Source organism: Arabidopsis lyrata (genome assembly GCF_000004255.2).
Source record: "Arabidopsis lyrata subsp. lyrata unplaced genomic scaffold ARALYscaffold_6, whole genome shotgun sequence".
NCBI lineage: Eukaryota > Viridiplantae > Streptophyta > Magnoliopsida > Brassicales > Brassicaceae > Arabidopsis > Arabidopsis lyrata.
The window spans coordinates 22,321,725-22,342,752 of record NW_003302550.1 but is presented as its reverse complement, the minus strand read 5'-3'; the positions used below and the strand labels follow the sequence as shown (position 1 = coordinate 22,342,752).

The 21,028-nt window shown below is 33.4% G+C and overlaps 4 protein-coding genes across 8 annotated transcripts; 1 reads left to right on the top strand and 3 right to left on the bottom strand.

The window, feature by feature from the left end:
• Positions 1 to 1,347: 1,347 nt before the first annotated feature.
• Positions 1,348 to 5,851, bottom strand: LOC9308758 (protein OSCA1). Of its 2 annotated transcripts, none has more exons than XM_002872643.2 (12): positions 5,435 to 5,851; positions 4,678 to 5,031; positions 4,292 to 4,450; positions 4,057 to 4,192; positions 3,877 to 3,978; positions 3,672 to 3,794; positions 3,489 to 3,569; positions 3,061 to 3,401; positions 2,739 to 2,984; positions 2,331 to 2,655; positions 1,988 to 2,221; positions 1,348 to 1,784 (listed from the first exon to the last, which is right to left on the bottom strand). In XM_002872643.2, exons 2-12 carry the CDS (start codon positions 4,989 to 4,991, stop codon positions 1,530 to 1,532), a joined length of 2,316 nt encoding a protein of 771 aa, XP_002872689.1. In that variant the 5' UTR covers positions 4,992 to 5,031; positions 5,435 to 5,851; the 3' UTR covers positions 1,348 to 1,529. The 2 variants fall into 2 exon arrangements, with proteins under 2 accessions (XP_002872689.1, XP_020877640.1); XM_021021981.1 differs by lacking the exon at positions 5,435 to 5,851 and adding an exon at positions 5,128 to 5,418.
• Positions 5,852 to 13,270: 7,419 nt separating this feature from the next.
• On the top strand, positions 13,271 to 15,074 carry LOC9308757 (chaperonin-like RBCX protein 1, chloroplastic). Its single transcript, XM_002874748.2, has 6 exons — positions 13,271 to 13,473; positions 13,585 to 13,679; positions 13,762 to 13,879; positions 14,583 to 14,599; positions 14,704 to 14,766; positions 14,851 to 15,074. The coding sequence occupies exons 1-6, from the start codon at positions 13,320 to 13,322 to the stop codon at positions 14,929 to 14,931; spliced, it is 528 nt and encodes a 175-aa protein (XP_002874794.1). The 5' UTR covers positions 13,271 to 13,319; the 3' UTR covers positions 14,932 to 15,074.
• Positions 14,941 to 18,271, bottom strand: LOC9308756 (malonyl-CoA decarboxylase, mitochondrial). 3 transcript variants are annotated; one of them, XM_021022004.1, is made up of 16 exons: positions 18,210 to 18,271; positions 18,024 to 18,109; positions 17,687 to 17,790; positions 17,506 to 17,596; positions 17,292 to 17,418; positions 17,045 to 17,207; positions 16,780 to 16,924; positions 16,606 to 16,696; positions 16,468 to 16,526; positions 16,313 to 16,390; positions 16,091 to 16,174; positions 15,846 to 16,021; positions 15,636 to 15,764; positions 15,465 to 15,537; positions 15,298 to 15,383; positions 14,941 to 15,209 (listed from the first exon to the last, which is right to left on the bottom strand). In XM_021022004.1, exons 2-16 carry the CDS (start codon positions 18,105 to 18,107, stop codon positions 15,125 to 15,127), a joined length of 1,575 nt encoding a protein of 524 aa, XP_020877663.1. In that variant the 5' UTR covers positions 18,108 to 18,109; positions 18,210 to 18,271; the 3' UTR covers positions 14,941 to 15,124. The 3 variants fall into 3 exon arrangements, with proteins under 3 accessions (XP_020877663.1, XP_020877662.1, XP_020877664.1); XM_021022003.1 differs by lacking the exon at positions 18,210 to 18,271 and having other exon boundaries at positions 18,024 to 18,198; XM_021022005.1 differs by lacking the exon at positions 18,210 to 18,271 and having other exon boundaries at positions 17,687 to 17,787; positions 18,024 to 18,198.
• A 150-nt stretch (positions 18,272 to 18,421) lies between these two features.
• On the bottom strand, positions 18,422 to 20,818 carry LOC9308755 (chromatin remodeling protein EBS). Of its 2 annotated transcripts, XM_021022064.1 has the most exons (5): positions 20,443 to 20,813; positions 19,800 to 20,142; positions 19,641 to 19,709; positions 19,086 to 19,227; positions 18,422 to 18,771 (listed from the first exon to the last, which is right to left on the bottom strand). In XM_021022064.1, exons 1-5 carry the CDS (start codon positions 20,543 to 20,545, stop codon positions 18,745 to 18,747), a joined length of 684 nt encoding a protein of 227 aa, XP_020877723.1. In that variant the 5' UTR covers positions 20,546 to 20,813; the 3' UTR covers positions 18,422 to 18,744. The 2 variants fall into 2 exon arrangements, with proteins under 2 accessions (XP_020877723.1, XP_020877724.1); XM_021022065.1 differs by lacking the exon at positions 18,422 to 18,771 and having other exon boundaries at positions 19,117 to 19,250; positions 20,443 to 20,818.
• Positions 20,819 to 21,028: the final 210 nt, after the last annotated feature.

Sequence of the window (21,028 nt, the reverse complement as noted above, 5' to 3'; positions counted from 1 at the left end):
TAGGATCTCAACGATGTGAAATCATTACATCTATAAATAAGATTCAATATCTTATTTTTAACATGGCTTTGTATAAACATTGTTATGTTGTCGATATATATACTGTTTTTAAATCAGTAATTACGGTTTTTTAATCGTTAGGATATCGACGAGGTATAAATCATGTACCTCTTTTTTTATGTTTTGACGAATTATCTCTATTATTAGATAAAAGAAAGATTTCATGTTTTGTAATGTAGCTTTCTTTAAGTTCTATATAATTTCTGTTGAATACAAAATTATGCAATTGTTGTTTTATTATTATTGTTTATATCTTTTGTTTACTTCTACAAACTCTTCGTATATTTTGTTTGGAAAGATTGACATGTGGGAATTAAAAACAAATCGAATGTTTGAAAAAACACCGGTCTAAATGGTAACCGAGGAATCTGGCTGAATCCGGCTGAATTGCGGAATCTGGCTGAAGTTTTAGTGATTTTTAGCTGAATCTAGCTGAATTTTTACATTTCTAAATGGTAACTGCTGAATCTAACTGATTTTTTTTTGTGATTTTTGGTAAAATCTGTCAAAATAATTAAGACTTAAATTGAAAAATATCGTCAAATAATTATGAATCTTAATCAGTAGAATAACTAAGAAATATCTAAATAAAATAGATAAAATTATCTAATTGTCTAAGTAACTCTTATATTAATAAATAAGTACTAAAATTATCTAAAACTAATAATAATATAAATAATATATTGGTTAGCAAAATTGGATTATTTTATCATATTTAATTTTTGAACTGTTAAAAATATATAAATAATTAATGAAATTTTTGTCAAAACATTATTGAAAAATTAATATCAAAAATTAACATGATAATATGACGAAAATGATTAATAGAATTATCAAAACTTTGATATTTTAAAAAATATTTTAGCATATGTATGAGTTGTTTTTTGCGAATTTTAAAAATTTATTTTAGATTAGTTTAAAGTTATTAAAATTATCCAAAAATATCTATAATTATTCGAACATAAATTCATCTCTTGTCTATTCTGGTAGTAATTTTATGTGTCTGAATGATACAATATCGTATTTGTATCTGTATAGTATGACTTATTTTAAAATATAAATTTGATTTGTAATTTCTCATATCCAAAATATTTTAATTCGAGTTGTGTATTCTTTATTATATGAATTTTTACCAGAAATAAACATATCTACATATCTGTTAGTTTTGAAAAAATTGCTGAATTTGGCTGAATTGAACTGAATTTAGTTTTATGCAAATGGTGACTAGGAAATTGCTGAATCTGGCTGAATTCAGCTGAATATATTTTTGATGTTACCATTTAGTGCTCCAGTAATAATTATATTATTCTAATAAAGACCCCGAAACTTTAATACTTCAACAATAAAAACCCATCAACGTCTCTAAGCAAAAAACACAAACCTCTCTATATACATATGAGAAGTACATACATACATGAACTATATTCATACTTAAGTTGTATGCAGATACTTTTACTGAAGCTGTTAAACTAGACTTCTTTACCGTTAATAACGGCCAAAGATGGAGAAGATTCACCGCTGATTCGGCTTGGCGCGGGAGTGTTCCTCCGCGATTGGCGTTTTGTTGGCACTATGATGACTTCATTCTCCAATTTTCCAATCATGTCACCGTCGTCGTCATCACCGCCTTTGAAAACAGGATGAATATAAGCGTCTTGCAAGTAACCTTTCAGGTTCAGATTTGGCTCTCTTGCTCTTTCCAATGTATCTTTCATCATAGCTTCCTGTAAAATAATCAACATTTTGCCATCTCCGGGCTCGTAAAACCGATGAGGAATCGCAATATATATTACAAAGATTATAATGGTAGGAGTAATAGTGTGTCCAATCCGGTTGAACTGATCCAAACATTGACAAAAATCGAACTAAACTGAAAAATATAAATCTACGTAGCTGTGAATTTTACAGATATGTAGAAGAAACTGACCTGTAAGGGGTATCGGATAAAGGCGGGTTCATAACGGCCTTTACAGAAGCGGTGGAAACCGATAGTAATAACGGGAAGAGCGATGAGAAACGGTGCAGCAAAAGCGGCATGTTTTGTACCCAACAAACCCATCAGAAGCAACTGAGATATGATCAATGCCGTTATAACCCGTCCATGAACATCTGGCCAAAACGCAGCAGCGCTCTCATACTCTTGATTATACACATTTATGATCTGATAATAAGAAAAAAACAAAAAAAAAGTTCAAGTTTGAAGATCTGTGTATAATCTCTTCAAACTAGCCAGTTTGATCAAATTTAGGCGAGGAAGAAACTACATTTACCTGATGGCGATATACGACGTAAGCAAGCGCAAAGAAGATTAAGATAAAAGGAAGAAGCATTGGTGTCACGGGAGCATAGACAAGACCGAGAAGGAAGTAAAGCTGTATCTGAGGCTCTCCAGTGTTGAAACCGATGCTTCCCGGGTTCATTGCTTCCTCTCTGTCTTTCTCTGTTTTCACCAAGAGTGCGTTTTTGAGGTGGTATATAATGAGAGGTTTTAACATAAGAATCTCTCCTGCAACTCCTGCCCAACCATCAACCATTATATATGTGATAAAGAAGGTTGCTTTCATCGGTATCGCCATGCCAATTGTCTTAGGGATTCTGCACAGATTGAAAAAGAAGAGTCCTTAGAAAAGCCCATCACCCAGAAAGAACGAAAAAAACAGATATAGAGAGTCGCATACTGATTAGGCGACTGATTGAGGAAAGAGTTAAGCTGCTCAAACGCAGCTCCAGCGATAACATTTCCAAGAAAGACGTTTACTAAGTTAAAGATGTAATATCTAGACGCGGATCGTCTTTCTAAGGATGAAACTGAAGTAAAGCCTTCAAATTTGGACATGGTCATCAGTATGCCTGGCAGAAAGATGAGGAAAAGCTTCAGCACAATACCGGCTAGCAGACCTTGTATCAGCGATTTTACGAATTTACTGCGAATAAAAAGGATAATCAATCAGGTCCACTGTCATGAAGAATGGAACAATGTCAGAAAAGAAGAGAACTCACTCTTCGATAATGACTTTCAAGAACGGCGCAACTTTCTCAATTCCCTCAACGGTAGCAAGAGATTGTACAAACGCGATAGGGATGATAAAAAAGAAGGTAAGGAAGAAGAAGGCTACATTCATAACCAAATTTCTTACAGTCAAAGAAACATATGGAATCGCAAGGTTTGGCCAATACACATCACACGGCTCTGCAGCCCATTCGGTTAGCCATTCGGTTGGGTTTCGGGTCTGTGTGGTCTGAGCGCAAACAGCAGCAGCCCAACGGGTTTTGAAGGAGACAAAAGACGCTGGCATGATTGACTTTTGATCATTCACCACATTCTCCCTCTCTTCAGCAATCTTCAAACAGTGAAGATTTTGAACCAAAAAGGAACATTAGGCATAAGATGGCACAAAAATGGAAAGCAGACAGACCACAAAGCTTACCTCTTTTGATGTTTTATCAACTTCAGCAATGTAATGTTCGATTGCGTCAACTTTTTGTCCACACAAGCCAAGGCAACCAAGCTGGGTTTGATAAAAAGAAGCGAGAAGAGGGTTATTTACTTAACAGAGCAAGAGCTAGCTGAAAAAAAACATCAGAATCATCACGTTTAACACTGTAAGTACCTTCGTAATAGGTCTGGTCTGAGAGTTATTTCTAGTGTATTTGAGCTGATAGTAGTCAAGCCAATTCTGCAGCTTCTTCTTTTTACCAACCAAATCGGCGAGCTTGTTTGCGTTGTATACAACCTATATATTGATTCCAGAAGTAAGGAAGAAAAACCAGTAGAAATCGTTTTGTACCCCAAGAAATGCTTATGAGAAATTTTACCTGATGTGTGAGGTAGTTATCAGGGTGATTGACTAGGAAAAAATGCTCCACAAGCTCACTCACAGTTTCGTCCGGGTCCGGAGGTACATTCCTAACAAGAACCTGCCAAAACGTCATGGCATACAAGATCAGTACCAGCTATGTTATAAGTTTAACCATGGGAAATGATACGAATCTTACAGTAAACTGGTCAGGTCGACGGGCTTCTGAGGCAACAAACTGAAGCCTCATATTAGCAACTGTCTCATACTCCTTCATCAGCATATAACAAGTCCAGATTGTGAAGGCGTAGGCCATTACGATGTGAGCCCAAAACCTGAAAAAAGTCAATACAATGTAACTCGAGATTTATACCTAAAACCGACATTTTAAAGCACCCGAGAAAAAAAACACACTCGAGATTGGTGTAACAAACCTATGTGAAGACTCTGGGATATTTGAAATTGTTAGTTTGTCAATATCACTTGAAGTAACATTCTTTAAATGCTTAGCCAACTCCAACTCGTTGTTCGTCCAATTAACCGGTACAAGAATTGCCCAAGCAAGCATTGCTATTGGAGCAAAAATCTTAAGCCTGCAACATAAGGTAACCAAAAAAAGAATCTTCACTACCAAATGACTCAAAATCTAATGGACAGACATAAAAACAGCTTCTGCTTTCTAAATACTTAGTCAACGTAATTTCCTCTTCCTGATGACAAAATTAGCATAAAAACATAATCTATTTATCAAATCTTGACCACAGACTCTACTTATTTTCCTCTTCCTGATACTAAATAAGACTCCAAATCTTTTTCATACCCGAGCCAGTAAATCCGGAGATAGACAACAGAGTCTAAACCAGCATGATCAATAAGCTCACGCTCAGGCATCTTGAGAGCTTCAGGCATCCAATGCAAGAACTTGAGGTATGATCTCAAGTCCAAATTCACAAACCGCCCCGCGAATCCACCGCCACTTGCAGGGCTGCTTCTTAACCCCTTGAGGTACCATTTCGAGAAGTAAACTCTGTCGTTGAATGGCTGAAGTCTTAAAAAAGCAAAGATTATGAAGAAAATGAATGCAGTGAGGATGTTTATCCCTGCTGATACACCAATGTCTTGAAGTGTTGCCATGTTTTGTTACTTTTGCTGCTCCAAATTCTCACAGTTTAACCTGAAAAGAGTCACAATTTGTTAAGATCAAGTCATAAAAATAGAAACTTTAAGATTCAAATCTGATTACAAACAAGGAAACACATCAAAATCGAACCTTTAGAGACAGGAACCAACATAAAATCCCCCCAAATTAGAAGAATTGTACAAAACATTAGCAAAGAAACCTTTTGAGAACAAACACAGTTCTGATTACTACGGAAAGACATGGAATTGACACGAAAGGAGACAGTGTATCAGAAAACAGGAGATCCAATCAGGGCATCATAAAAATCGTTTCTTTTTTTTTGGTTTGCTTGAAACCCAAATAAAAATCTAAGCTTTACACAAATGTACTCCACAAAAGAGAAAGAAATTCAGAGATTCAATGACATAAAGTATAAAAAAGGGAAAGAGTGAGAAACCCTAGAGATGGGGAGTGAGAGAAGGCAGTGACTGGATTGCCTCGAGATTCATATGAGGAGAAGCTAAAGCACTGATGAATGTGAAGTAACACGCAAGCCACGCGGGAAACCCACCAGAGAGAGAGAGAAGATAAACAGATTATTATATAGAATTTGTATAGTAGTAATCTATGAATTATTGTTGGTTTCTGGGTTTGAGATATTGTTTCACTGATTCGTCAGTGTTTATGAATGATGTCGAACAGTCGAAAGGGATTTTGATAGAGATTGAACAGACCTGACCCACACTCTTGAGTTAAAGTTTCTGTCGGATTTTATAAAAAAAAACTGTAACGAACAAACAAAGAAGACGATAAGATTTTTCCTTTTTACTTTTTATTTTCAGTTTATCTAAAGTTTTTATTTTTTTCAGGACCGTTTTGATTTTTTTTTTTTTTTTTTTTTTTGACAATCAACGGTTTTGATTTTTAGAAGCTACGAAAATTTCAATTCTTTTTTTTTTTTTGAATACCAAAAGGTTCTGAACCAAAGTCAGTAATCCCTTAGGCCCAAAACTAGAGTATATAATATTAGTTTCGTCCCAAACATCACTCGAAGCGGCATGCATGAATAAATTATTGAAGTTTTGTCTCTTTCAATCTCTCTATTAAAAAAAAAAAAAAAATCTTTAGATCTTGACACTGAGAGACATACCGACATGAGTTTTGTTTAAACCTGGTCCTATAGCTTAAGTAGAATGATTGAAAAAGAACATCTTTTCTTTTGTCGTGGATCTAAAAATCGTCTAATTGTAGCAAGTGGTTTTATACATTATATTTTTTTAAAAGCTAATGAAATTATCCAGATATAAACTTGAAAGTGTAAGCCAATTATCAATCAAAAGGTAATGTTAATACTTATATGATTTATGCTTTATTTATTTATATGGTCTATTCCTTACTTTTTTATGTCCACCAGCCATCTCCAATCATGCTGATTCTCAGTGTAGAAGAAGATATATTTTTAAATTATGTGGTATATATTATGGAAAGTTGAGAATAGAAAGCTGTTTAAGATAAAATTTGGGAGTTTCCAAATCTTAGTAAATTACGCTTTTAAGTGAAAGTAGAATTTGGATGGATATTAAATTTAATCGACAAATGATGTTTTTTGGCAGTGGGAAATTGGGAATACATGACATTTTTAAAAATATATATTATAAAACATACCTTCAATAAACTGAAGAAACCTTTGGAACCAATAACAACAACAATGCCTCCTATCATGACTAACACCTCAACAAAAGGGAATACAATAGAACACATTATGATTGAAAAAGACCAAACCAAGTGACTAAAAAAGGAGAATCATGAAGAGTTAATCTCTGAAATCTCGATAACGGATCAGAGCACTCAATGGTCTAGAGGTAGTATTATGAAGCCGTGTGTTTCTTTCTTTCCAGAGGATAAACATTGAAGCTTGAAAGGCAAGTCGAAGAATCGTAATGACATAGATTCTTTAGCCATCTAACTCTATCATCAAACAAGTGAAGTGGAGAAACATGGACCTTTGAGGTGAAATAAAACCAAACTTCCGCATCAAAAGAACAATAAAAACATTCTAGTACTAATTCTTTTCGCAAAGCCTCTAGCTCAAATAAATATGCAGTGCTGGATTTAGCATCGAATGTGGTACTGCCTGATGATTCAGAAGAAGATGTTTCTTCCGGGTCGGATGATTCGGATGAGGATCTCATTTTGAATCTCAGGTCACCATTTTCAGAAAAACATCTCCAAGACCGACCATTGCAATTGCCGATCAGGGCAATTAATATTGGTCGTGGAGGAAGAAGAGGGGGAAGACGCGGTCGAGGGAATCGTGGTCGACGAGGTGGGTTTGGCTGAACCCATTTAATCGATTCATGTTTCTAATCGTTTATTTTCTCGATAGTTGCCATGCTTTGGAATCTTTTGCTGTGTTTTGTTACTCATTTCCGTTTTGTTGAATTGTAACGGTTTTATTTATAATAATAAAATTTTTTAAAAAAAAAAAAAAAAACAATACTACTAATAAAAAAAAAAAAAAAAAAAAAAAAAAAGAGAACAATAAAAAAAAAAGATGATGTCTTGACTCGTTTTTGGATGTCGAGTGGAAACACATATAAAGATATCGAAAGGTCTTTTTTGGAAGAATAGTTATTCTTTTTGGGTTTTGAATTGGATTAATTTACAAGAAATGAAGGTCATATGTTGGTGGCTGTTATATATGAAAGATAACGTTGTACTAACTCATTCATGGTCATGCATGGGGCTGCACAAAATCTATTGTTAAGCCTTCAAAACTCATAGGTTATATATGATAATTGTTAGAACTAACTCATTCCTCAGCGAAATTAACCTACCTTTTTATATCTAGATAAGAATACATGCTATTGACGAGTAATATAATTTTTATGCTATTTAATTTTATGAATTTTCTTATTTATAGTAATATATATATATATATATATATATATATATATATATATGATTAGGCTTATTAAGAATTTTTATTATGTTTAAAGAGTACATATATAGTGTTTGTTTTTGGTTTCATAATATGTTTTACATAACGCGTAAATCAAAGCAGACAATCTTCCATGACTTCGGGTCTAATTAGTTTGACTATGGATCAATCTCTTAATAATTAATTTTATTAAAACTAATATAAGTATAATTATATATATAGTACATATAATTATTTATAAATATAAGTTATGTATGTCTAAATAAATATAGGCATATATATATATATTTAACTTAAAAAGTATATACTCCTTCTGTTCCTAAATAAATGATATTTTGAGTTTTGTTACACATATTAAGAAAAAATAAAAACTAGATTTATTTGCCGATCTTCTGGACCATCATTATCTTTTCCACCTTAGCGACTCTATTTTAAAACTTTTTGCTCATTGCTTTCCCCGATTTGATGACTTTGGCAAGCTTGATTTGATCGGTGATACCCAAACCGTATTTTGCTTCCACTCAAGCTTTCTCAGCCATCCGATCCGCTTCTTTTGAACTTGTTTCTGAGCCAATGTTCCTTGTTGTGCAACCTTTGCCATTGCTTTCTTCCACCGATCAGAACCACCCGTGAAGTTTCTTCTCACACAAGATGTCACAAACACACGAATCTTCATTTTTTTCCCAAAAAGATTCTCTATTTTTGTCGTCTTTCTATGGAGAAAAAAAACTGTGTTGTTGCGCCGTTAAAGTGGGTTCCCAAAATTTTCAATTTTTCGTGTAAATTTGTGTCAAATCCGTCTGAAAACTAGTTTCGTATGATACCCATGTACGATCATATACATCTTTCATGTAACTAGGGGTGAAAATAATGTATTTTTAGTAGTAAAATAGGTAAATAAGATGAACAATATCATTTTTCTTGTTTTTAAAATAAAAATATCACGTGTCCTTTTTTAAAATGCTGACGTGACAAACAGATGGAGAAAGTTGACCTTCTTTCGTAAATATGATTTAAGATTGTTAGAAATAGAGATTTTAAGATGGGTAAATCCACCCCATTGAAGCTCATCTCATTGAAAATTTTAAACCCACATTTTTTATTATAGAATTTTCCTCTGCCGATCGCAAATGCCAAGATATCCTAGTGAGGCTTGATCTTCTAAAAGAACTTAGCAACATTTTTCTCCAGCTGCGATTCAGTGATCTTGGCCTCCATTTTTGTACGAAATTAAAGTAAGCAGTAGCAGAGAGCAAAAAGTAAGCAGAGAGATAAGGAATAACGATCTCGAGGGACTGAGGTGAGATACTGCACATTAAATGCTATATCTCCGGAACCCAAACCTTTTTTATGTTTTAATTTTGGCTACTATTTTTCGCGTCGTCACTGGTTTTCTTACATTAATCTTGATTTTTTTCTTCTCTTCCTTATTATTATTTATGCGTAAATTCATTTAACCCCATTTAATTTTACTCGCTATTTATCCTCCTTTCCTGTTCCCATCTCATTAATCTCCATTTAAGTTTTCTTGATCAATTTAAACTCATTTAGATCCATTTAATATAGTTTTGGTTAATTACTCATTTATTAAATGGGAGTTCCATACCCATATTAACATCATATTTTTAGTTAGAACAGATTTATTTCTGGGTAAATTAACCTATTTTTATACTCCTCTTTTTCAAAATGTAAGATGTTTAAGATAAATACACATATATTTATATAATTTATTTTTGTTTTAAAAACATTATTTATTATTAGTTAAAAAACATTTCAACAAATCATAAAAAAGACTGCAGAATATAAATAGTCACAAGTTATCAAATGTATTTAAATTTACGTTGAAACTTATTAAATATCTTATAATATGAAAAAAAAAATTCATAAAACATCTAATATAATAAAATAGAGGGAGTATCTGTTTGGGTGAATTTATCTATTTTGCCTTTCTTTCATCTTTCATTCCATATTGTTTAAAGTTACAAACGAATGTGGTTTGTAATAATAAAATTAAGACGGTTATTGAATGATATGTACATTTTATGTCCAATGTTGGAAAAAAATAGTTTGAATATTTAATTTAAGTTGTGTTGTTACCGTCTTTGATTTCTTTTTTTACTACTTAACAGTTTAAGCATTTCATAATAATAATAAATTTGGGATGAACAGTAAAATTCAAAGGCTATGTTGCATGGAAACGGAAACGGAAACGTGGAAGCGAAATGTTTCGGAAACGGGAAACGATTTTTTTCTAAAATTAGGGATTGGAAACGTTTTGGAAACGTATACACATATATAATATATGTATATATATAACATTAACATAAAACTATAAAATAGTTTAATTAAACAATACAAGTCCAAAACATCAAATATTAAATAGGTTAACTAAAATTCTAAAAGAAAAAAAGATTAAAAGGTTCAAGTTCAAATATTTAATTTAGACCAACATTTTCATTAGTTTCATCGTAGATCTTAAAAAGATGCCTCCAAATCTAGTTTGTCGATAAAAAAATCTTAAAACTCAGAGTCTTCCAAAATTAGTGATATGTATTACTCTATAAATCTTAATCTTTTCAACTTTTATTTATTAAGTTTCCAAAGTCAATAAAAAAGATTTGTCGCGTTTACATTTTAGAAACGTGAGTTTCCATCGTGTTTCCAAACATAGATTTTTAGAAAACGCGTTTCCGTGACGTTTTTCGTGTTTCCGTTTCCGAAACGTTTCGAAAACGGGAAACGGACTTCGAAGAGAGTTTCCATGCAACATCATAATTTATCAATATTTAAATAATACAATAATAATCATCCAATCAAGATTTTGGAAATAGGATATCTTAAAGAGCTTCGTATAATTTTTTTCAAAAATTCGCTTGTAATTATCCAAAAAAAAAAAGAATATACAAAATCCAAAAGCTAAAAACAAAAATCTCTATACATGCAAATTGATGTAGTATTTGTTTTCTTTTTTTTTTTGTTCAACACAAATTGATGTAGTACTATTTTCTCTTTTCATCGGAATAATTCGGTCATAAAGCTATATAGAAGTATATAATTGGTTTTAATGAGAATTTATTATTACAGTTGTTGCCACGCTGTCGAAATCCTAACGGCTAGTTGAAAGATTGGACTTCATATAGCACGCGTCGAGAAAGTGCGTGAGTTATACGAACCAGTAAGAATCTAATATGTGAAGATAAGATAAACATTTCACACGTGTGGTGTGGACCAGTTAACCGAGTTAACACGTGCATGGCATGTGATCGGGTGATTTAGAACATTAATTTTTAGCGTTTTGACTTTGACCTTTCACTAGGCTAAAGTATCGACACGTGTACAGATAATTTAATTCTTTATGAATTTATTTATGTGACATTGATATGATCATGGGCCAACGTTTGTAAAGTGGGTAAGGTGTGGTGTTCGATCATGATCCACTTAAATTACTGAATCTAGAAATCAAATAGCAGCAAAAGGATAAAGTTTTATTTCCTGAAATTATAAATTAGATTAGTACTATACCAAACTTAACTATAATCTACCTCTCATGTATGCCAATAACAGCAAAAGGATAAAGTTTTATTTCCTGAAATTATAAATTAGATTAGGGGAAAATTAGTACTTAACCAAACTTAACTATAATCTACCTCTCCTTGTCTATGTATGCCAATAACAACAAAACAAAAGGATAAATTTACTAAGAGCGTTTTCAGTAGATTTTTTGTGATTTAAATAATTTTCCTTCCGTTTCACAAAGAGTGTCGTTTTAAGGTTTTAATTTTGTTTCACAAAGAGTGTCGTTTTATGTTTTCAATGCAGTTTTTAAGACTAATTCTCTTTTTTTATCCCTACTTTTTCAGCTTATTAAATTATAGAGAGGGTATTATCTAGTGTATTAATAAGGGGTAGAAATGACATTTGTTTAGTTTTTTTAATTTATGTGAAAAATGGTAGAATGACACTCTTTGTGAAACAGAGAGAGTAGAAAATAATGAAAAAGCAGGAAAGAGAGTGAGATGCGTTTCTGCTTTGAGGAACTATGAGAAACTCATTTCACATGTGGCTTTGTTTTGATTGGCCAATATTATTAATTATCATTTAAAATATAAATAAATAATCAAAATGATTAAAATATTATAAATGAGAAACTAGGATGGTATCTGAACGTTGGAGATGCTCTAAGACTCTTGCATTAATTAGATATTTAAAGAGAAAATAAAGTATTTATAGAGAATTCGTGACTAAGAGTTAGAAATAAAAAGTTTAGGTTTTACAACAAGCAAAATCTTAACAACATGGTCTCATACTAAAAAAGGAGAAAAAAAAACATAAAAATATAAATATCCGAGTGCAAAATCATTGATTATACTATATACGATGCTTTTTTTGCTAATCATGTAATATCATTAAAAATGAAAACGAGGCATTACAAAAAGCAATACCTAAATATAGAGTAACCTTGGCCAAAAAAAATAAAAAAAGGTTACAATAATGAGAATTGCGATGAAGATGTTATCGAATCCAAAAAAGCATTAGCGATCGCCAACGTTTCCTATGTCGCCTTCCGGTGATGATGTTGCGAATTTTTCTGTCGATGGTGCTTTTGGCAAGACTTTGAAGTACACTCGATAAGAAGACTCTCTTAAGCGAAATAAGACAAGGAACAATAACGGTACATGTGAAAAGGAACCATCAAATTGACAAAGAGGCGAGAAAGAAGTCTTTTCAACGTGAACCCAAATCAAAAATGAGGTGGAGCAACACGAACTTAATTAGAACGGCAGGCAGTGACGGTAGTTTCTAGAGGTGCTAGTATCGTGGAAGATACCTAGGATTAAAGTCTAACTCAAGGTTAGTTTGTCATGAAGAGTTACACATACTTAAACATAGTAGTAAATCAAGAGAATTGTGGTTGATTTACCACATTTGTAAATATGTTTTTTTTTTTTTTCAAAATGATTTTGGTGTGTTTAGACGTGGTTCCTAAAAATTAGAAAAAATAAGAAACTTTCTTAATTTTTTTTTCTTCCTACAGCTTATTTGGTAAAGAAAAATTTGACACAGCTCTTTTCTATGATCCTAGATATACATTAAGTCAATAAAATTTACTGATTAACTGGTACTGACAACAGAAACAAAAAAAACATTATTATTTCGTGATAAATTGTTTTACTAAAAAAATAACTTAAAATTGATAAAAAATCAAATTGATATATTTGATGTTACAATACCAGATATTGAAACAAATAAGACATGTTTTGTCTCTATACTTCCAACTAGAAGATATTTATTTGTCCACATCCTAGATATTTTAATGTGTGAATCTAATACATTCTATTATATACGACCAAATCGTAAAACAATATGTCTCTCCTGCAAATTTTCTTCATCTAATATTTCTATGGAGTCATCTTCTTCCCTCATTCTCCATCACTCTTACCTCTCTTACCTTAATCCAAAATTTGGAAAAAGACCTTTGCTTTCTTTTGCATTAATGCGGAATTCGCGAAAATGTAAAAAAACTCGAATATGTTCTAACAAGATGTATGTTCCCGGTATGTAACAATATTTGACATATTAATCACAAAATGTTGTTTTGATTCATACACAATTGTTCTATATAGATTATTGTCTATTTTCTAAATATTTTTGAATAATTGAATTAGGCTTTGGAGAAGCTTCACCTGAGGCTAAGGCAGCGAAGCATCTTCATGACTTTTTTACTTACGTTGCAGTGAGGATAGTTTCTGCTCAGCTTGAGGTCGATTTGATGATTTATTTATTTATTTAATTTAGGTGTTTAGATTAATAATAATTATAGTTTATATATTAATTAATGACAGAGTTATAACCCTGAGGCGTATATGGAGTTGAGAGAATTTTTAGACACAAACTCTGTAAGTGACGGCGACAAATTTTGCGCCACTCTCATGCGTCGGTCTTCACGTCACATGAACTTAGGTACCAAAAAAAAAACACTTCTATATAAATAAATCAGTTGCTTATAAAATTCTAGTATGAGGTTTTTTGTGAAACTTGTTAGAATATAAGTTGGAATTTTAACTCAGGGTTCACATTCATGAAGTTTACCAAAATTTATAAACTCTAGTGATGAATTTTAAGTTTCTTTAAGTTATGCATCATATATACTTTTTAACAAATTTTGTTTTCTCCTAGTGATTTTTTAGACGGAATCTTTTTGCTTTCTCCAAACATTCTTTTCGTGCAGTGGAACTTTTCGCCATATAATGCAACTAAATATTTGTGCAATGTTTATTAACTTCTTGAAAAAAAAAAAAAACCTTCTTTAAAATCGTGTGCCTAAACACAATTCCACCATTTTGCGGATATGAATGGTATAATATTTGTTCATGTTTCGAAATCGTGATTCCGCTGTTTTTTACCATTCAAAACATTCATCAAGTTTTCATGTCTTGGAAAAGTGATTATGCTATATACCACTAGCGTGTTAAAAATATGACTAAAAAAAACAAAACGTGACTTATCTACTAGAACAAGTTTTTGCGGAAAACTTTATCTAGTTTTGTTCGATCCTCTAACAATTATTTAGATATTCACGTACCAGTTTAATGTAGAAGTATATTTGATATGACATAACCAAACTAAAAACTTACTTTTTGGGTATCATGACCAATGCAACAAGCCCTTCGAATTTTAGAGGTAAACCAAGCTTTCCTTTTCTCCTTCGTACATTTTCAAAAAAACTTCAATATCATTTTTCAACTCTGTATTTATGGTTTGGAACCTTTTGTTACCGTAACTAGGTACGGTCTGCTTATTGTAAAAACAATTTCGAATGGGATAATTTGAAGCGCCTCGCCTTCAAGGTTCTCTCTTCTATCTCTCCTTATCTCTATACATATATGAATGCAAGTATGTAACAGAAGCATCTTGTGTTTGTGAAAATGCAGAACGTAGATGGATCCAACACAAGACTCATGCGTGAATACGTCTTGGAGACTAGCCATGTCGAAACCGATTCCGATAAGTGAAACCTTATATCTATTTGAATCACATTCACATATATAGTCTCGAGAGGATACACACATAAGACCGTTTGTACATACACATACCATTGTGCTTGCGTTAATCTCACGCTTTGATATCTTAATTCTAAAACCTTACCTTTTGAGAATGACAAAATCAAGAATCATCGATCAAACCCAATTTGATTTGCGGAGTTACTTAGAGACGGGAATGGATACCGGGAGAGGCATGAATTTTGCCCGACCCAAAATACGATTGAGCATAGTCTTCGATATTCTCTAACCTGTCATTAATCAAATACGACGGATTTAGGACCAACAAAAAATGAAAGCTTTGAAGCAGAGTCACATAGAATACAGAGATTACTTTACCTATAGACATAGTTAACCATGATGCCTCCACTTTGATGAATACCTTTCTCTGATCGATCCGCCATCCAATTTATTCTTTCAACCATCTATGTAACATATCAAAACATGAAAGCTTATCAATCTCAATCACTCTTTTAACTAAACCCTATCGCACTCACTGGACTTACCGCTCCATTTTGCAAGTGGAAGTTAGCAACAGAGTCTAAAGCTTTTCCTCTTTTCTTCTCTTGCAAGAGGTACCTATCAAAATCAAGACAAAACAGTGGAGTTTTAAGCCTTTATGAAATATGATTCATATTAACCATTACATCTCCAAGAATCTCCAAGAATGAACATACCTAGCACATAACCGCATAAGAATAGGTTCTAAAACTGGCAATAGGCGAGGAGAAGTAGCCCAATCGCAGTTCTTTACTGATAGCAAATTCAATAGCACTTCCATGCCATTGCTACCGGATGGAGAATCACTGCATAAGAAGATCACTTAGTTGATGCCTTGAGCTTGATTTTCTATATAACTGATAAGAACATACATGAAGAATTCTTACTCTGATAGACTCATGAGGGCTTGTTCCTCTTCTGGTAGTAATACTTTCTCGCTAAAAGTAGATGATGGCGAATTGCTCTGTGTACTACGCTCATCTTCAGCAAATCTTGACTGAGACGATAATTTTGAGAGGAGCCATTGCATGAATCCAGGAATGGGGCTAAGTGTTGCAAATGTCTGCAACAAAAGCACAATTTTGTTCAGCAAGCAGATAAAACCTTCATACAAATTAGTCAAAGTACTCACAGAAACATGTGGCATGTCTTTTTTCACCAATGTGATCACTCGTTTGATCAGAAATTTCCCGAGGTTTATCCCAGCTAAGCCAGGCTTCAAATATATAAGACAGGAGTCAGAAAGCCATAGATTTAATCAGCTCCATGAAATGAATCGAAAAACTAAGATGATTTGAATCAACTAGAACTAACGCAAGATCTACAGATATGAAAGAAGAGAGTGCACATGTACCTGAGTTGAAGAAATCGAGTAAAATAAAGCGCATGTTGCTTGGTTCTCTGGTATGGGAGGATTGTCCCACAAAACTTCCTGCAACGACAATGAAAATTTTAGACTTATAGCTACAGAATCTAAGCTACATGGCATAGGATCAAGATTAGTTTGACCTGAATTGTCTGTGCAACGGTTTCCATAAGAGCAACTTCGATAAAAATAAGTGGTTCACCTGAAGTAACGGCACAAGATGATCAAGAAAGTGGTCAACTTACAATCAAAGAAACATGTGTCCAGAGAAACTAACTAACCAGGGATAGATGGATGAAAATATCCAAAGCATCGACGGCCTATTCCCAATCTTCTTTTAAGATCCAAGAGGTTGCTGATAGGATGTACCGCCTTATAAATAATGCGTTATTAGATAAAACTTTTAACCATCTTGAATAGCTGAGATTACTATAATGGAAACTACTAATGCATACCTCGTATGCGACAATTTTCTCAAGCAATGAAGCAGGATCATCCCAAGTAATTTGATGAAGCTCTAAACTGGCAGGACTAAGCCACATACCGAGTTTCTCCTTTAGAAAGGAATCTAATGTTCGCAGAGACGGCGAGTTTTCTTTTCTATACATTAGAAACAACCGTCAGTGTCAGATTCAACAGGAACGTTTTTACCAACTGTATCAAAACTATCTTCAACTATTTAAGTTTCCAGTCACATAACAAGAAGATGGGAAACATTACGTGAGTACCGAAAGAAGATCAGCACGGAGGATGGACAAAAATCTCAACCCTCCTGGATGGGTATTCAACCTCTCAAATAGAACTTCATATGTTGGCCTAAGAGTATGTCTCAAATTCCGCTCAGTGCGATAGAAAACAGAAGATAAAACATCCTTATCATCACCTAAAGAAAAGTACACGCTCATCAATGGAGAATGTAACGAAGAATGGCAAAAGAAAAAGCAATGAAAAAAAAACAAAGACTCACTAGCTGGATTTTCAAGTCCAAGATATTGCTTAACAAGTTCACGAACTTGCTCCCGGTTAACATCATATTCTTTGGCTAAAACAAGCAGTAATTTCTCACGGTCTTCAAGCGAAAGGCTAAAGTAACCCTACAAACATTTTAACCATCAGTAATCCAATGGAAAAGTTAATCACATCGAAGAACGGAATCAAGAAGCAATGTGAAGATAATTTACCTCTTGAAAATCACTAAGAGTAATGTCTAATACACCGGTTTTACTCGCTGAGATAGCCGAGTGCATTGTTTCTCGAACAACATCATATATCCTAAACAATATAAAGATAACCAAAAACAAAAAGCAAACTCACTACTTCAAAGATCAAAGGTGCAAAATCAAATCTACAATGAGAATTTACCTTCCTGTGTTACCAAAATCACTAGAATTCCCAATTCCTTCACTGGAATTTTGTACAATGTGATCTTCAGATTGATTCTCTTGAGGATTAGATTGAATTTCCTTCTGACAACAAAGTCAACAGCCATTATTTTTAAAGTCAAATTGGCCGTATTATATATCTTCTTAAAAAACCTTCCTTTCTCTCACTGAAGCTCTGACTAAAGTTATGGATCATCAAAAAGATGTAAAATTTTCATTGCCCATGATTACAAATTAGGTGAATTTGGGCATATAATCACAATATTATCCTAAGAATTCAAAGAAAGAAGAAAGAAGGAGAAAAAGAAAAGACTTACAGGAAATTGAGAGAGGGAAAATTTGGTGGGATTGTTGGATTTCATTCTAGCACGCAGCAGAATCGCTAGATTTTTCTTGCTCATATCTGTTCCATTATTATGATCATCACGGTTAAAATTTTGTCACGAAAATCTAATCGGCAGAAAAAGGGAAAGAAAAAGATTCGCATCAGACATGACAGGAACCTTAAAATCTGACCGTTCGTTCCAAATCGAGACTTGTCTTCTCTTTTCAACGGCTAGCTCTAAGACACATACACTAAAAAGGGCGTCGGTTCTTACTTTATAAATCCAACAATAAATTACTCAATAATTAAGTACTTTCTAAATCTAAATGTGAAATTTTCAGTAATAAACTACTAATAAGTCTTTGTATTCCAACTCTGATTTCGGTTTAAATACGGTTTATCACTTTATCACCAGAAAACCGGCCTGGTTATCACAATCCCGTGTTTGTATATGACAAAACGACCTGGTTATCATCAGACTCTGAGGAGTGGTTTTCAGAAACAACCAATCCACAGTAAAACAATTTCTTATGTGCCTTGAAACTTTTATACGTTATTCCCACGAAATTTTCGGCTATACAGCTCTTTGCACACTCTCTTGTTCTTCTTTCTCTCTTTTTCACAACATCAAATGACGGACAAGACAAAACCCTATTTAACTTAAATCTGCACCCAAAGAGCTTCAAGCACTCGTAAGAGGCTCTTACCCGCCATCATCTTTTCCGGCGCTTGGCTTCCACCTGAACACAAGTTGTATGTTAACACCAGAACAAGTTGTTTCAGGCAAAACAGTAAAATGTAAAAAAAAAAAAAAAAACAGACGGATTTGATCCGGAGAAGAGATGTGGATCAACAATGTCTGAGTCATGATTTCGCAATTCGCTTCAGCAGACAGAAACATCAAGCCAATGGAAAATTTTGGTTTCATGACTTTACTAAGACCCCAAAAAAAGAGTCACTAACAAGGTATGGATGGTGGCAAAGGTTATTGCTATCAAAGTAATAGAAGCATTGATAAGACATGTGAAAAGGAAAGAACGAAGACAATATTTACCTTAAGATCATTGGTTGGCGCTGAAGCAAATCCGTTCTGAGATCTTTTGGCTCCATCTTCTTCAGATCTGCATTCAACACATACAAAGTGTTCCAGCTTCTTGGCTTCTTCAATGGTCATGCCTACACACGCTGGGTGATACCTACAATGACATAGTAGTAACTCCTACAATTTAATAAAAAAAAAGACCATATTACGCAACAACTACTTCGATTAGTCTACGATCATAAGGAGCTCAAACAGTGAGCACCCAATATTTTCCGATGCGATAACTATAAGCAAATGATGCAACATAAATGCTTTCCTAACAAATCCCCCAAAAAATCTATGGGCTTCTTGCCTAGACGAACGATGCAGAGATTTGATTTTTTCTGTACCAGTACCAGAGACCATTTATATCTGAAATTTACTCAAGCAAGTTGTTCCGGATTAGGAATAACAAATTTCTAAAAGTCTATAATCATCAGCATTCAGCATTAGATATCTTACTAGTTGAGGAAACAATACTTGAAATAAAAAGGAAGTGAAAATAGAATGATGAAAATTAGCATTTACCAGTCCTTGCACCCTTCACATTGTACCATCAGATCATCTGGGTTATACGGCATTTCACATTTGCAGTACCTTTATTAAAATCCAAAAGAAGATAAATCAAAACTCATGGAAATTAACTAGAGAGAAAAAGGCATGTTTCATTACTATATATCCACTCACACAGCAACTCGATCGGGAGTAAATGCGCCAGTAGCAGCCTTATACTCAAATCTACAATAATAATCTTCCACTCCAACATTTTCAAGCCTTGTGTAGTTTTTAAAGGTGTGAACGATACATTTCCCTTCAATGGTGTGTGCACTTTGAACATCGTAGTGATCAGACAAGAAGAGCTCTTTAGCTCCATGGAACTGTCTCCTTCCCCCAAGTGATTCCTCAGGACGGTAATACCATCGACAATGCACCTTCACATTGTTCCTTGCATCTGCTTCAATCTTCTCAACATGCGCCACGTAAGGAGCCTTACCAGCATCCGATGGACGCATTAACACACAATCACCCACTGAAAAAAAAACCACCTCAACAAATCACATTTCCAAGTAAAATTGTCTCTTCATAACTCCAACAAACGAAATCTAGAAAAGATTACATTTTGCATACAAGTATTTATTAAGCAATGACATAACACAACTTCATTGAATCAACGTCAAGCATCCAATAGAAGATAAGTTAATATAAAAGAACAGATTTTTTTTCCGTTTCAGATTGAAATGAGTTTATAGAAATCTAATCGCAACTCAATAACCCAAAAGAAGCAATCAAAATAGTGATTAGTTTTATAGAGAATTCACATAGAACTTGCCTCTAACAATTTTGGTGGTGCCTTTGATAGTGTACGAGTCGATATCTTTCTTGCTCAGCTTGCTCTTCGCCGAAGAAGCAACACCAGGTCGAGTTTTCGCCATGAAATTTAGGGGTTGTACACCGACTGACGAGCTCGATTAGGCTGGGTTTTGTTTGATTTCTCTCGTTTTCGTTTCTGTTACTCGAAATGTACCAAGATTGATTCTTTTTAGAAGATCGGAAGCTCGAGATCGATGGGAAGAAGAAGAACAAATCCCAGAAGAACGAAGAGATAAATCTAGAACCCTAGATTCGATGAAGTTTCACTATACAGAACGGAGATTACAAGTTTTTTCCTTTGTTATTTTTTTTTTTGGCCTCAAACAGTCAAATTTTTAAGATGAGCCAATTATTACAAGTTCTTTTTTGTTGAAAAAAACACACAATTTATGGAAAAAAATAAAATTGTATTTTATTTTATTTGTCTTTATTCCAAAATTTTAATAGCCTAAAATTTTTAGTTTTATATTAATATTTAATACATGTGAAATATGCAATCTAAAAATGTGTTAGATGCATAATTAGGCCTGGACATTCGGATTTCG

Bases quoted from the DNA above. Each gene is read 5' to 3' on its own strand.
- LOC9308758 (XM_002872643.2), bottom strand. From the start codon at position 4,991: ATGGCAACACTTCAAGACATTGGTGTATCAGCAGGGATAAACATCCTC. The intron at 3,570-3,671 runs GTACTTACAGTG...TATCAAACCCAG, and splicing joins AGACCAGACCTATTACGAAG to CTTGGTTGCCTTGGCTTGTG. The intron at 3,402-3,488 runs GTAAGCTTTGTG...CACTGTTTGAAG, and splicing joins TTGATAAAACATCAAAAGAG to ATTGCTGAAGAGAGGGAGAA.
- LOC9308757 (XM_002874748.2), top strand. From the start codon at position 13,320: ATGGAGTCATCTTCTTCCCTCATTCTCCATCACTCTTACCTCTCTTAC. The intron at 13,474-13,584 runs GTATGTAACAAT...TAATTGAATTAG, and splicing joins TAACAAGATGTATGTTCCCG to GCTTTGGAGAAGCTTCACCT. The intron at 13,680-13,761 runs GTCGATTTGATG...AATTAATGACAG, and splicing joins TAGTTTCTGCTCAGCTTGAG to AGTTATAACCCTGAGGCGTA.
- LOC9308756 (XM_021022004.1), bottom strand. From the start codon at position 18,107: ATGAGCAAGAAAAATCTAGCGATTCTGCTGCGTGCTAGAATGAAATCC. The intron at 17,791-18,023 runs GTAAGTCTTTTC...CTTTGTTGTCAG, and splicing joins TTTCCCTCTCTCAATTTCCT to AAGGAAATTCAATCTAATCC. The intron at 16,022-16,090 runs GTGAGTACTTTG...CTTTTGTTGCAG, and splicing joins AAGACATGCCACATGTTTCT to ACATTTGCAACACTTAGCCC.
- LOC9308755 (XM_021022064.1), bottom strand. From the start codon at position 20,545: ATGGCGAAAACTCGACCTGGTGTTGCTTCTTCGGCGAAGAGCAAGCTG. The intron at 20,143-20,442 runs GCAAGTTCTATG...TTTTTTTTTCAG, and splicing joins CACCACCAAAATTGTTAGAG to TGGGTGATTGTGTGTTAATG. The intron at 18,772-19,085 runs GTAAATATTGTC...ACTTGTGTTCAG, and splicing joins CGCCAACCAATGATCTTAAG to GTGGAAGCCAAGCGCCGGAA.